Consider the following 15,417-nt stretch of genomic DNA (forward strand, 5'->3'; position numbering starts at 1 on the left):
TTTGTTCATGTGGTTTGTCAATTAGTTTTCCCTGCCTTGCTTCTGAATGTTGTTAGCTGCTTGTGTTTGTAAATACTTTTAGATGCTGTGTGTGAAGCACATTGAGCTGCCTTGTGTATGAAATGTGCTATATAAATAAAGCTGTCTTGCTTTGCCTTACTTTTTCTTTGTTCAAGTAATGTAGCAACTACTTGCGGGCAGCGGTCTATTCAGTTGCTTAGTTTTTTAGTTTCAAACCAAGCAGACATTTTGTAAAGCTAAGGGGGTCAAAACTTTGTGTTAAGAAATGGCAGAAATCTGAACACAAATGGTTCAGCAATGTATGTAAACAGACCATTTAACAATACTCACGCTCATATATTATTATTCCTTTGTAAAGAACTCCTAATATTAGTGCTGTACTGATGAACTGAGAGGAGCGGAGACCGCTCACTGTCTTATACTGCCCCCAGGTGGCCAAGGTGTACACACCAGAATGAGTAGCACAATTGAAGAAAGTATGCCAAAAACTATATTATATAGCTGAATTGTTTTTAATTGTATTTGATTGTCATAACTGTGCTTTATAAAGTATCGGACAATATGATAAAACTGTGGTCCACTTGCCCATAGGCTTCAGTAATAAAATCCACTGTGACTGATTCATAGTGTGAACAGGAAATGCCCTGAGTTATTTATTTTTTGGTGAATGGGGGGTGGGGGTCTTGTCCCATTTCCGCCTAATACCCCCGATCAATATCAATCAGCCATATTGAATGACACATGTTGACCATGTGACATTTTACCCATCCGACAGAAACGTACAAGTGTCTACGAGAAAGAGAAGGACATCATCTCTGTGGTAAGTCACACCAATTTAAATTCTAACCCATTTTATCCCACCCAAAAAAAAAAAAATCATTATGTCCCATTTCTGGTGGCTAAAGTGCCGTCAATTGGTGGTGGTGTGCGACGAGATCCTGAGCTGCAGTCCGGAGGCTTTGCTCACCAACACCACGCAGCTAGAGAGCGTCGACCTAGTGCCCGCTTCACCAGGAGACCAGCTGGTAATTATTATTATTATTATCATTATTATTATTATTATTATTATTTGTACCCTTCTGAAGTTTTCCATCACAGTGACCTTCCAACACAGCAAACTTGTCTTTCTCCTCAGTCTTAAATCTTTTTTTTTAATGCTCTTTTAGCGTTGGTTTACGTCATCGTCTGCTACCTTTCTTGAACTCAAGGTTGTTCAGGCCTTATGATACCGGATGAACAATGCGCCGCACTTCAGCCGATGCACTCTAAGCAATGATTTCACCTCCTTTTCGGTCATTTGCCTCTTTTAGCATCATCCTCTTCTCCCGTCCTTCAGTTATTCAAAGGAACAGTTCTATTCACTTCACTTTCCTCCCCTTCTCATTAAGTGACAGGCACACCTGCTGCATGATCATAATAGCACTCCTGATTGCTCTTTGTGGTCTGTACCATACACTTTCAGAAGCACTTTAAAAAAAGTATGACACCATACACTTTCAGAAGCACTTAAAAAAAGTATGACACAATAGATTTCTTTTGAATTATTTTAAACATTTAAACTTTGACGTAGACATACATTGAATCTATTCATTTAGATAAACTGTGGTTACTATAGATATGAATTATTATTTGTATTTTATTTGTAATTTAACTTTGACCGAAATACTTTTTTTCATTATTTCATTTTAAATGAAACTTTGACAAAGAGATATTTATTTTGTATTAGGCTATAGTTTTATTTAAACTTTGGACATTTGCATTTGTATTGTTATTGTGTATATTGGTATTTATTTAACATTTAATTACTATATGTAACTTATTTTATTGAAAGCTTGTTTATTTTATGATTTTCGTTGTTTAAGTGTAACATGTCATGAAAACCATTTATTTATTCCATGATTTTACGTCAACTTTTACTTACAAATTCAGTCATTTATTCATTATTTTTACATTTTGATCAACATCTTGTATTATTTTATGTATTGTATTTGAAACGTTACTTTTTTCAACGTATGAATTATTGCTCACAGCATCAGCTTCTGACATGGTGTTGGAATCGAGAGTCATTTCATTTTCTCTGAGTAAAATAGAGATGAATGGGAAACTGACAATTGCGAGAAGTGAGGTAACTTGCAATAACAATTACAAATTATTTTCAAGGAATGAACAAAAAGTAAGCACATTTGCGTCGGAATTCTCTTTGATTGTACATTTTCTGCGATAAAGATGGCTCTTTTAGTGACAAAACAGTTTGGGAAATTTGCCAATGAGTGTACATCGACTCTGTGTAGCCATGTGAAACATATTGATCGTGTCTCCAGGGTAAGATTAGTTTGCTCCTATGGTTGAATATAATGAATCAGAGCAAGCTCATGGCTAATTACAGAGAGAGCTATCAATACATCTGGAGACAAAAATCGATATTTCACACAGTGATGACAGAACAATGCAATGTGTGTGTTTTATTTCCTCCTCCATTGTCTTTGTCTGTCTCAGGGCATCGAGATAACATCCATTGGCTCCAGTAACCACTATGTGACCGGAACTGCAGCAGAGGTCAGACCAACAACTTTAATCACGCTATTAAAGCAATCATCAAAAACCTTAAATTTCCATCCATTTCAACTTTTAACAATTCCCGACCGACATGGATTCTTTTTTTTTTAGGCCACTTCTGATATTCGGCAGAATAAAATTCTGATAAATGACTAATTGTCCGATAATTAAAAATGTAATAAACGCAGTAGCTTCTTTTTTGGTCCCTTAATGCTTACAACAATAAAGATGAATTACAGGAAGTACATTTGAATGTTCAGCAATACTTTGTCCTTTTCTATTTAACTAAAAAAATCGTCCCATTTTTTGCACATTTTTTCAGGGCGTGGAACATGTGTGAATGTCATTACCTTTCTTAGGTTGTAGTGTGTAAATGTGTAAAAAAGGGAAAAAAATGAAAGAACCAGATGATTTTTGCCCGCTTTAAAAGGGCTAATATCAGCCGATTAAATCAGCTGGGCAATTAATCGGTAGTGTCATACTTTCACCAAAAATGATTTATCGTGGCATGAGCTAGTCCCTGTCACCATCGACTTAAATTTACTGTCCCGAGTACAATAGTTATGCAGTGAAGACAAGTTAACCGCTGTAAAGAAACCAAATAAAACTAAAATAAAGTAAAGCTACGTGTGAAGTACAGTACTCATTATTTAGCTACATGCTGTTTATGTTATGTTAACATCTGCTATAAATCTTGCCGCTAACTTATGTGTGTATGGTTGTTTGTTGCTAGGTAGAGTTCGTCAGGCTCAAACCTGGCAAAAACATAATGATAATTGAAAAAAAAAAAATCAATGCAATCTGTACGATTTTATCATGGTGATAAATTATCTTAATTTGATGCCGTGTTCCACCCAGTTTAGATTCTGCAAACTTTTTAAACCCAACCCAATTGGTGACTTTTTGGGCATGCTGAGGCCCTCGAATGGTGATTCATGTATGAGAAAAATGATAATAAACAGAGATTCCAAGAGGGCCCGAGCAATGCCTGGCGCTTTTGCCCTACATAGAGCTCAGCAACATAAAAGCCACATATCTGATATGTGGTTACCATAGTTACTCTTCAACGTTAGACTGTACATCGTTATGCAGAGCTTTGCACCGCGGTTCCATCGCTTTATAAAATGTCTGCTAAACGCTATCTTTGGTGGAAACTAATCAAAATTATGGACAATCAGCGCATTTGTTTTGGGAGCAAACCGAAGCTAATTGAGCGTGTAAAGTAAACAGGGTAGTGATTGAGGGCCGGGGATAGTGAGCATCAGCTGGTACAAGTACAGCTGGATCTCTCCTGTGGGTGAAGGTCAACAACTATAACAAGAAATATATTTTTCGCAATTTTACCTTTTGAAAAAATGCTTGGTGTTGTTTGCACTGTTTAGTGATCGTTTTTTACACTTTGGTGTCACACCAGATAACAGAATGATTTGTATTTTTTCCCCCTGCTATGCTACTTTTTCTACTAAGCTCTTGTGCCACTTAAGTTGTCTTTATGTGCGTTATTCTTTAGCCTTCAAGTGAAGTTGCAAAGATCTTGGCTGGAGATGAGGTGATCAAAGTCAACAACCAGATTGTGGTGAGTTTTCCCCATTGGAAATAAGAATATAAAAGAGAAATAATCTGTTGAACAGTCATAAAATCTCATCAAGGGTACAGGTACTTCTTCAAATGACACTTAAAACATTCTTTACTGTCATAAATGTACAGTATACAAAGGAGTCAACCACTGCTATTAGTAAAATCGGAATACAATAACACTCATTAAAATTTAAATATGCACAAATAGCACCGGAGCACCGAGAGACAATCTGCTTGGCAGCGCAGTTAGTGAAGCGTTTCACCATCTGCGCATGCTTTGTGAGTTAGACGCTATCTGTTTGCTCCTTTTTTACCAGTTAGCTCCAAAAAAGTCACACAATCCTTTTTTGAATTTGTCCCACAGCGAAAGTCATAATGGTGGCAGGATGAGCAATAACCTTCACAAGTATAAAAATAAGTATACTGCTGTAAAATCTTTAAAAAAAAAGTAAAATAAGATGAACACATGCACAAATTTAATCGTAAGAAACTGATTACCTAGCCAACCCAATATTCAGCCTTAAGTGGATGAATAAAGGGGATGTGGTAGCAAAGTCTAGCCGGCAAATTGCTGCCTTCTGATGTGATATCAGAGTTGTCATAGAGGCTCATTGGGAAAGCATTGCCTGTCTGTAAAGGAATGTGAAATTGATGCCAGACGCAGGCAATATCTTGCTTCGGCTCTTTGCTGCGTAAAACTTAAAGGGACGGTGGGGCCGGGATGGCCATGTTTTCATTAACAAGTTCATTTTATATATTTTTTGATCGGGAAAATAAAAAGAGTTATAATTTTCTTTTCAATTTCAATTTGGGAGAAATTAGGAAATAAGTTAACTCCATGAATAACGCCCCTTGATAATGAGGACTATGGCCACGCCCCCTACCGTTCTATCCATGTTCGGTCGGAGTCACGGGAGGAACCGATTCCAAACTCTCCATTGGAAATCATTGTACTTTCATTGCTTATAACGTCCAAAAACGGCGATCAATTGGCACCAAAATTCATGTGGACATCCCTACTAATGCCCACTTTAACATATCAAAGGGATTAACCTCTCCGTGGCTGATTTATATGAGAATGAGGAAACGTGGAAGTGAGCAGAGCTACATAGATTTAGGCTCCTTCCTGAGAGTTCACACTGCTTTAGCGTCGCTAAATGTCCAAAATATAACCAGTCGGGGTTCGTGTGCGCATTCATGCTCTTGTCCGCTTCATCTTATGTAAGTGGAGGAGCAATCGCCGCGGTATTTTTGATTTTGTGGAGGTGATCATGACGAGATCACGTTTTATGTCAATAAATCCAAACTATTGTGCAGAGCACTTTTATACTTTCACAGGTTGAAGTGGACAAGAGTAGTAATGTGCGTTTGCATTTTGGTGGCAATCGGTCGCCCTTTTAGAACTGACAAAGCGAGCAATATTACCACGCTTGCCTTCCTCCCGTGACGTAGACCGCTGAGACCGAAAACATAACATAAGCCACGCCCCTAAAGGAGGCGGGGCAATATGCTGTAAATCTAATCACAAAAAAAGACCTTAAATCACTACAGAGTCTTTTGGGGGGGGCACTTTAGTACTGATGTCATATGAGCACACAGAAATATCCTGCTTTTGCTGAGTTCCATGTCAAATTCCTAATCTTCTGTTACTTTTCTGATGCGATAGTTTTGCAGAATCTCTGTCTGAAAGAGCTTGGGTGTGTGTTTTATTGCTTTAGGTGGGCTGGAGCAGGGCTAACCTCGTGAAGAAGTTACGCGAGAATCCCAGGGGCGTCAATCTGGTCATAAAAAGGTCTTCGGGCTCGCTGTGCCGCAGAGGTCCAGGCCAGAGCGCCATCTCTGTGCAGGTCATTCAAGGACTCATCCACTCTAATCATTCAGTTCTGCTACAAATTCAATTTGATGCTGCAGTTAAAATACACAATCCTACACACAGGAGTGTCCGGTTCAGATAATGGATGGATGGATAGAATCCTGTGTCTCTTGGGATTAGTCCCCATTAACAATGCTAATTCACTCTCAAACTAACTAACTCACTAACTAACTAACCAAACTCTCATTCCCTAGGAATCCACACTAATAAAACACTCGTCAATGAATACCAGCAATTGGTAGCCAACATGCCAATAAGATAGTTATCTAGTGCAGAAATTGCACATCAATTTAAATAATTAACTAATAACTAATGTGTTTATGTTGATAATCCTGTCTAAAGGAGGAGGACTACTACAAAGAATTGAGTTCAGAGGAAGAGGAAGAAGAGGCAGAAGAGGACAATCCAAGGCACTCCATTTTTGAGAGGGTAGCAGCTTCAGTCCGGTCCCTGTCGTTCAGGTAATAATCTTAATCATACTTGCTTTTGTAAACCGGGGTCATATATCATGCTAGGCAGCTAACGAACAAACTAGCTGTCCGTTAAATAAAACTACAGGTTTACTTCGAATTTCAAAACTAAAGCAACTAAGATGCACTGAAGCTACGTTACGAGCATACTTACCGACCTAGCTCGTTACCCAGTTTAAAAACTATAAATCTAATTAATTCACAATCTCGCCAGCAACTATCAATGTCAACATTACAATACAATACAATGCAATTTTATTTATATAGCGCGTTTCATAAACAAAACAATAAAGGTAGGTAATGTACTGTACCTATAAAGTACTTACCCATCATGGTAGTTATCTGGCACAGAAACTACAAATGTATCAAAATAACTAACCACTAATTGGCTCACTATTCTGCCAAGGAACATTGTTTGTATGAAGTACTTAACTAACTCTTGCTAGCTGGGAGCCCAGTCCATTAACTACCACACAAGCTATATTGTCATGGAATTTAAGATACAATAGGTTTTAATCAGGCAGTTAAGCCTCCTAAAAAAAAAAAGGAGGCGGTCCACTAAAAAGGTTTTTAATTGCCTGGAGATGCCACACGTTGGCAGTAAAGCACTTTTTTTTTCAATTAGATAAGGCTATGGCTTGACTAAATGAAACTCCTCCAAAAGTCAGCAGAGGCAAATGCCGAATCATGAATAAGATTTAAGGTTTAGTGTACTATAATTTGGATGCAATCTTGTTAAACAAAAAACAAATCACAAAATGAATACTAGCTAAATAGCTAGCCAGCTAACACACTACCCATACAGGCAATTTATCCAAAGCTAGGTATGTTGTGAGTAACTATTTGAGCCAGCTAGCTTCTAAGAAATTCTTTACTTGTCAGACCTTAACCCCTAGTAACACTTTAGCCTCTTTCATCCGCCAGGACACAGCAGGTCAAATAAGAGTGCAAATGCCATAAATTCCACCCTGCACGCACAGCAAAACATGAGTAGGAAGATGAATAGCTGAGGGAGTTTGCGATAATGCAGAAAAGATTCCGACGAGGAGGGAAAAGAAATGGGGCCGAAAAGGAGGAAAGAGAGTGATGAGACTAGAAGAGACAGCGAGACGCGATGGAGAACAGATGCTCCTTGATAAATGGATGTAGTAGGAGGGATGACTATCCAGACGGCTCGAGTAATCATTCTTTTGGATGACCAAAATGTTAACTTTACTGCTGCGCTGAATTCGACGTTTCATTTGTAAAACTCTTTATTAATGATTTCTTCTATACTCGAATGGTTGTCCGTCGCTGTGATGTGATGCCACGAGATGGTGGCACAACACTTCAAACGGAAAGGAACATAAAGCACCAACTAGGCATGTAGCGTGCACACAATCATCATGTTCCTTAACAATTAGGTTTGGTGGTTAAATACAATATTCGACACAAATAAACGCCTTCCTATGAGGCCCATGACTAAAATTAGCTAAACCTGAATAATACGTTAGCATAAACTGATATGACATCACACATGGGCAAACAAATATGCACACTAGCACTAATCATGAAACAAAGCTTTTGGCATTCAAACACAATATTAAATGTTAAGGAATACTGGGAAATTATATTGTATATACATTTATATCTAATTATATTATACAATATATAATTTACATATACATTTCTATATACATTTAAGTTTAGGCGCAAAAAGTATATTTAAGGACCGCCAACAAAGCAGGACACCGCAAACGCAGATTTAAAAAAAAAAAAAAAATGTCCAATTTGTCTTTGGTCTGAGCACAAAAAACAGCAAAGAAGCAATATTTTTGGTGAATAATGAAGATGGATTAAAAAAAAAAAAGTGAAATGCAGGGGTTCTCTATAGCCTTTAAACCACAGCTTCGCGCATCCTGGAACTTTAAGGTCATCCTTTGATCTTCTGCTGCTTATTGTAAATCTGCTGTGGTAGCACGACAGCGCCGTTGATGTCCTTTAAGCCCATTTTGTGTCTATTTTACCGCACAGGAGAGCCGTTCAAGGGCCAGAGTTGACTGAGGAGCCTATGGGACAGGAGGAGTCGGAGCTGTCTGCCGACAAGGAGCTGGAAGGCAAGCTCACTTCGCAAGGCGCTCCATCTTTACTCTCAGTCTCGGGTAGGACATTAGGAACCGACCTCCAGGAGTTGTCCTTTCCTACGTCAATCCCTTTAAAACTTTCTGATCTTTTCCCCGAGTCGGTCGCAAAAAGTCTCGAGGTAACACCACTACATTTGCATTTTCCAGGAGAATTTGAAAGTTTGGCTGGTTCGAGACTTTCCCCGGGCCTCAACCGGAGAAGAGACCGCTCGCCCTCACCACGAAGCATTTCACCCTTCGAATTCCACCGAAGTTCTTCACTGCAGTCACTAAACCAAGAGAGAGCGAGCGTCAGTTCCTGTCCTGAAATGGTGGGCCACACGGTAAGTAAATGACGACAGCAGACGTTAGAGGACTAGGCGATTGTGGGGGCGGGGGGAATAAAAATAATCAGGATTATTATGATTGATGATTCATAAACACGATTATTCATTGAGGTCAAAACTCAAAAGTTCAAATATAAATTGAAAGTACGACAAACATAAATGTGTTTTAAACTCAAAGAATAATATATGGAAGAAAGAATATATGGAAGTAATAGCGATAAATAAAAAATAAATACGAGCTGTTACTGCTGTGCGCACCATGGCCTCTTACTTGCAGAGTGGTGCCGTGGAGATGATTAAGATAAGAGTAGAAGAAGAAAGTCGCGATTGAGCTCTATCATTATTTTGGAAGAATATATGTTTTTGTATATGACTTTATTACCTCTGTGTGTGTCTTACTACAAAATTTGTGTGTGAATAATATATTTGAAGGAACGTAATGCTAATTTTCATTTAACCCGTTAATGGGATTTTACATTGACTGCTAGCATTAGCACGCTTGCTGCGCAAGCAACACCATATACAGAAGGTGTTTTACAACATTGAACTTACAAACACAGTTCGGCACATTAATCATTTTTCTTCGAGTGTAAGGTTTTTGTGATCGTGAGAAGCCAAAATCGAAATCGTGATGAAGTTTCAATGAATTGCCCAACCCTACCAGACATTTGCATTAAACTAACAGATATTGAGTCAATTTCTGGTCTGTTCTCAGGGACACCAGGAGACAAAGAAGAGTTCTACCAAAGGTACGTCTTGAGAAGATACCAGACCCTATCCGCTTATCACTTAAACTGATTATTTTATTCCATCCCATTCCAGGAATGACAGCGGCCCTCAGTCGACGCCGCGTGTCCTGCAAAGAGCTGGTGTTGCCCGACTGCGACGGCTGGCTGTGGAAGAAGAGGAAGGAGAGCAGCGTCTTCATCGCCCAGAAGTGGCAACGCTTCTGGTTTGTCCTCAAGGGGCCGTCCCTCTACTGGTACACCAGCCAACAGGTGCGAATCAATCAGAAGAAAAGAGTCCAAAGTACAAAATGACCCATTTTAAAGTCAATCAATATATGCTGTACAATGAAAATGGCTCAATTTGCATACCAGTGCTTGTAATGAAATTAAAGATTACCATTGAAGTTTATCTTTAGATCCAAACAAACTTTATCATGATTTTTAGAAAAAAATATATTTACACTATGACCATTAGGAATACTAAAAATTTCTTCAACATTTCAGTTAATAAAGGTTTTATGGTGGCAACGGTTTGACCAAAGGATTATTTCCATTGTTTCTTATGAGAAAAAGTTTATAAAATAAAAATCTGGGGTAATTTAGCAAATCCTTTATGTCTTGTCCTTTTTTTATGCAGGACGAGAAGGCGGAGGGGTTTGTCAACATCGCCAGTTACAACATCGAGAGTGCTGGCGAGCACAAGAGAAAATAGTAAGGACAAATATGTTTGTTTAGTTTAGCGTTTCCTCTACATTGTGATTAATTCAAAGTCATTCTTTTTCCCCATGTGAAGCGTGTTCAAAATGCGCCACCAGCGATTTCACAACTTCTTTTTCGCTGCCGACAATGTCAGCGACATGAGCAAGTAAGTTGGGCTCACAATTGATGAGACAATTATTTGAGAAGATTTACTTCAAATAATTGCAACGTTACATTTAGTCAAAGGTGTTGTTTTTTTTTTTCCTTAAGTGTTAGTCTACACTGCCCCCTGCAGTTAGTGGGCCGTCAAGTACACACAATGCCCATCATTAACAAAAAAAAAAAATGACAATATGTTGTTTTCCATAGATGGATAAACTGTCTCATCATAGCAATTCAGAAGCATAAGAAGCTCAGCCCGGGCCCAGACAGCGAAGAAGGTACCTTTCCGCTTGATAACATTTAAATTGTAAATGAAGTTGTGGAGTATTTAACTCAAAATTCTTGGGTTCAATTTATACACATAGTGCGTAAGTCAACATTTGTAATGACAAACATTATTTTTATGTTGATAGAATGGTTACTTCACCGGGTATGTAGAACATCTTTAACCCAAATGCTCTTTTTAATGCTAAAATAGAATTGTTATTTTTATAATATGACTTTTCAAGCTCACTGTTTTACAAGTGAAGTAGTAATGCATATTGCTTTTTCTTGGTTTAATATGTCAAATTATAGTTATTTGCTAGCATTTCACAAATTGAACAATTCCTCATTCCTCTTGAAAATGGTAAAACCTACTAGAGATCTTGTTTTTTTTGTGGGGGGGCCACAGGGGGGCAATACAAAATGCTAAGCACTGTATGTTAGTTATTATTACTTATATATTATAGCTTGATTAAGGTGTCTCATAATATTTATTAACCTGCATTCTTAAACAGAAACATTTGTTCTCGCGTTTGAATGATTAATTTATGACTCCAATTTGTGCCAAAAAAAGGTGAATTTAGTTTGAAGTTCCATTAAAAATTGTGAAGAGTCAAGACCTCACTGAAATCGTCCAGTCGTCTTTTTTTTTTTTTAACGGCAGATGGTCTAATGCAAATGAACTGTCACTTATATATATCGCTTTTCTACCTTTATACGGTGTTTTCCAATTTTTTATTTAGCCATGACACATATTTACATAAAAAAATCACAGTATGCCACCAAACCAAAATTTCACAAAATGTACGTAGAGTGGTACCTCGACTTACAAGTTCAAATCCTTCCATGACGGAGATAATAATCAATTCACTTTCTGTCCAGATGCTGTGGCGTTAACTGCCACCATCTTGCGGCGTGTATCTGAAGCTCACTCGTAGCGCGCAAAGTTTGGTTTGCACAAAACACTAAGAAAAAAATTGTTGGTATACATTGTGTGCTTAGAGCAACAACCGCTAGCTTAATACTAATGCTAACACATAATGGGGGATGAATAATTAGCAATTGAAGCATCAGATATTTGAAGTCAAATAATGCAACAACACATTTAGTCATTCAATGTAACAGTACTCAGTCATACATTCTTTATCCTCTGCGAGGATCTGAGAAGTGCACGTCAATGTACAATATACAGTATGTCTGTTAATTGCCGCCTCCAAGTGGCCAAGGCAGACAGCAGCTCAACGGCGGCTTTAGAGTGTAATTTTTCTCATAAAAAAGCATATTACATTTTTCTATTGTTTTTTCGGGGAGGCTGGAATGGTTTTAGTCAGGAGTGTCGTCACTGAATGAGTTAAACTCTTATCTCAAAGCGCTACTGTATGTCGCTGGCATTGATAGAAATATCTTTAGTAAATAACTATCATTTTGAGATCCAACAATGCACTTTTAAGTCTGGTAAAATACTTGACTGGTCATGTGCATTTATCACAGAGTGTTACAGCGAGACAGAATCGGAGAATGAGGGATCCCCTTCGCCCCGTAGGAGATATAAGGTCAGTGCACCTGCAAATGTAAGCCCATTATTTATGAGCAATTCATCTTAGTAAGTGTTGATGATATGTAACAGAAAGTGCAATCCAGCACCCTCCCTCGCCCCAAGCGCAAAACCAACATTAAGGTGCCATTGCCAAGTCCTTCAACAGGGGGCAGCAAAGGTATGAGCATCCTCCCATTCACTCCTGCTCCTGACTAATGTTGACTTCACTTGACTTGTGGTCGTTTCCAGCCGCCCCAGAAGACGAGATGGGCAAGATGTTGAACAACATCAAGGAAGGAGGCGTGTCCCTGATGGGCCAAGAGCAGCCGTTGACGCACGACCACTTCCGGAGGTCGTTCATCCGGCGCAACAAGAACCCCGTCATCAACGAGAAAGCGCACACGCTTCGCGCCCTGCAGAGCACCCTGAAGGTGAGTGTGGGCGCTTGGGGGCGTTCATTTGACCATCCAGTGTAGTACGTTGAGTGGAATTGATTATTGATTAATGGTGTTTGGTTGTGATAGAGGCCCAATGAAGTGCACTACTTGATCAAATAAAAAAAATGAAACAATTAATTCACTGCTAGGCATTTTCAAAGCAGAGTCCCACATACAGTATGGCCAGCCGTTTTAAAGCATACTCTGTAACAATATAAACACTGAACCTACAAAAAGATGGATTTTGGTTTTTCCGCCAAAGATAGTTTGTTTTCTAGATTTTATCGGCAGTAGAACTTGGGTTGGTTTCACCACGAGCTTTTTTCTCCAGGCCAAAGAAGCTGAATTACAGCTGATCAACAAAATTCTGGACGGTCCCGTCGTGACAGCCTCAAAATACCGCCAGTGGAAGGAGCAGAACGAAGAACTGGTTCAGGAAATCGAGAGACTGGCCTCTATCAAGGCCTCCAAAGTCGGAGACGCCGACACGGCCGCCGCAGACGTTGCGTCGCGAGACACGTCTGCCGACGAGGTCGCCTTGGAAACTGTCGTCACGGAAACAGGCGCTGCGGAGACAAAAGGCGCATACAGACTGAATCTCAGCGACGGCGAGCAGCTGGTGGACGCCGAGCTCTCAGATGTTCTCCTGGAGCTCCCTCGGGGCTCTCCGGTGGAAGAGTGCAGCAGTCCCGGGTTGGAACTTTCGCTGGGTTCTTTACAGGAATCTATCAACAAGCAGCTGAGCGAGATGAGGGAGAGCGGAGAAGCGTCCGACACGTTCTACATTTAAACACATCTACTGTTGTATGTGTCAAGACACAGGAGGACCTTTTGTCAGTTCGAATACTGACCGGAAAGGTTGACTTCCGAGCCCCTTTTACACTGCTTGGAAAATTGGAAAAGTCAACTGTGGTGCTGTATAAACAACACAGAATGGTGTGGACATGGTCAACCCGCAGGTATCAGGTTGAAAAAAACTTCAAAGCAAGGAGTTGAAAGCACAGATCTGTTTTCCAAATGTAGGGTGTAAAGCACAGATTTTTATACCTTCCTACACATTTAAACCGACCAGAACAAATTCAGACAGAAAATGACCTGGGAGGATGCCATGGAAATTGTGCTACACCTAATCATGACTTTGTGAAGCAGCACGTGGCTCATTAGCCAAGTTTGAATGTCCCCGTTCCAAGTATGGTGGAAAACTCGACTTACAAGTAAACTTTACAAGCGCTAGATGGAGGCAGCCACATTTACAGCATGCAGCAATTTGGCAGATAATGAAGAGGCTTCAAGTTGTCTAGTGGCACTCCCAGTTGAAGTTAACTGGAAAAGTCAACATAAAACAAAGAGAATTGCGAGACTAATATTATTGCGGCTTCTCTGCAATTGTGACGGTCATCTTCCTGAATGTACGTTTATATATGTACACCAGAGGGAGCTGCACAACAAATGAAATCCATGACGCACAAGCTTTTATTTCTTTACATTTTATTTTATTACGTTATTACTGTATGCTTTTCTAAAGTACAGTAAGTGTTATTGTCTAATGCAATGGATTAATGGTATTTCCATTTCAATGGGGAAGGATGATTTGAATTACGAGTGTTTTGGGTTATAAGCATTGCTGTGTAACAAATTCAGCTCATAAGTCAAGCCACCACTTGAAAGGTTTTTTTTTTTTTGTGTGATTACAACACAGTTTGTAAGTGGGACGGTAGAAGTCTTTAAACTGCAATTCATATGCATTTGTGCCATTTCTTGCAAGGAATGAATTACAAAGACAACTCTTGGGAATTTCTAAGAAAATAGTGCCGTATCCTGGCAATTTTTTCGCGTTATCTATATGTGTAAAGAGGCTTCATTCACGTGCCTGTGAATTTCTATTTTTACTTTTTAACAGATTTTAGATCTTGACTTGCCATAGTACAAGTTTACATATTGAACAAGTTGCCAATCGTCAGTATAAAAAAAATATTTAATTCCTTCGATTTTCTAGGTAAATATGTAACATAGGACATGCCTTTTAAAATGTGATGTGTAAATAGTTTTCAAGTTATGTGCTGCATGTGCCCATTTACATTTGGAAATATTTGCACGGATAATTTACATGTCATTCACTGCCAAGGTAGTGCATTTTTTCCCCATTTCTCCCATAGATGTAGAGGTGGATTTTAATAATGAGAATATAGTGAAATAAATTCAACTATATAATCACTCCACACAGTGTGAAGTATTTCATGATTTTAACAAAACCCCACAATTCACTGTCTCATGAAATTGCAATATTGCATTGGAAGCAATGAAAATGATTTCAAATACATTAATGGCCTTCTGGAAAGTATTTATTTCCCTCTGTTTCACAAATATGTGAAATACCTGTTCCCCTTTTTGAATTGAACTACTGTTCTACCATATACAGATTTATTGTGATGTGCTTGTATTTGTTCAACCATACATCGTACATCGTAGTTATGTATTGCTTGTGAAGTAGTGACGCCTTTAAAATCTCTTGACTGGCTCATTTTCACTGAGTCATCTCATAATAATAAAATGAGCATCATGATCGCCCGCATTTGTCAACTTGATTTATTCGTAATGTATTCAATAAATGCATTTCAGATTAAATGAGTTTGAATGGGAGGA

At 38.9% G+C, this 15,417-nt stretch overlaps 1 protein-coding gene across 1 annotated transcript in view; it reads left to right on the forward strand.

Annotated features, from left to right (window-relative positions):
* cnksr1 (connector enhancer of kinase suppressor of Ras 1) overlaps nt 1–15,346 on the forward strand; it is a 31,990-nt gene extending 16,644 nt beyond the window's left edge. Inside the window, exons 5-21 of the mRNA XM_086048830.1 lie at nt 797–841; nt 927–1,046; nt 2,518–2,577; nt 4,088–4,153; nt 5,874–6,002; nt 6,371–6,489; nt 8,512–8,639; nt 8,769–8,944; nt 9,663–9,696; nt 9,770–9,945; nt 10,313–10,386; nt 10,469–10,540; nt 10,744–10,814; nt 12,292–12,353; nt 12,428–12,515; nt 12,587–12,768; nt 13,106–15,346. Of these exons, the coding sequence (XP_085904956.1) occupies nt 797–841; nt 927–1,046; nt 2,518–2,577; nt 4,088–4,153; nt 5,874–6,002; nt 6,371–6,489; nt 8,512–8,639; nt 8,769–8,944; nt 9,663–9,696; nt 9,770–9,945; nt 10,313–10,386; nt 10,469–10,540; nt 10,744–10,814; nt 12,292–12,353; nt 12,428–12,515; nt 12,587–12,768; nt 13,106–13,564 (2,061 nt within the window). The 3' untranslated portion in view covers nt 13,565–15,346. The remainder of the gene's footprint in view (nt 1–796; nt 842–926; nt 1,047–2,517; nt 2,578–4,087; nt 4,154–5,873; nt 6,003–6,370; nt 6,490–8,511; nt 8,640–8,768; nt 8,945–9,662; nt 9,697–9,769; nt 9,946–10,312; nt 10,387–10,468; nt 10,541–10,743; nt 10,815–12,291; nt 12,354–12,427; nt 12,516–12,586; nt 12,769–13,105) is intronic.
* Nucleotides 15,347–15,417: the final 71 nt, after the last annotated feature.

The sequence above is a fragment of the Filicampus tigris genome, chromosome 13 (assembly GCF_054856515.1).
Source record: "Filicampus tigris isolate MCC_2025a chromosome 13, RoL_Ftig_1.0, whole genome shotgun sequence".
Taxonomy (NCBI): Eukaryota; Metazoa; Chordata; class Actinopteri; order Syngnathiformes; family Syngnathidae; genus Filicampus; species Filicampus tigris.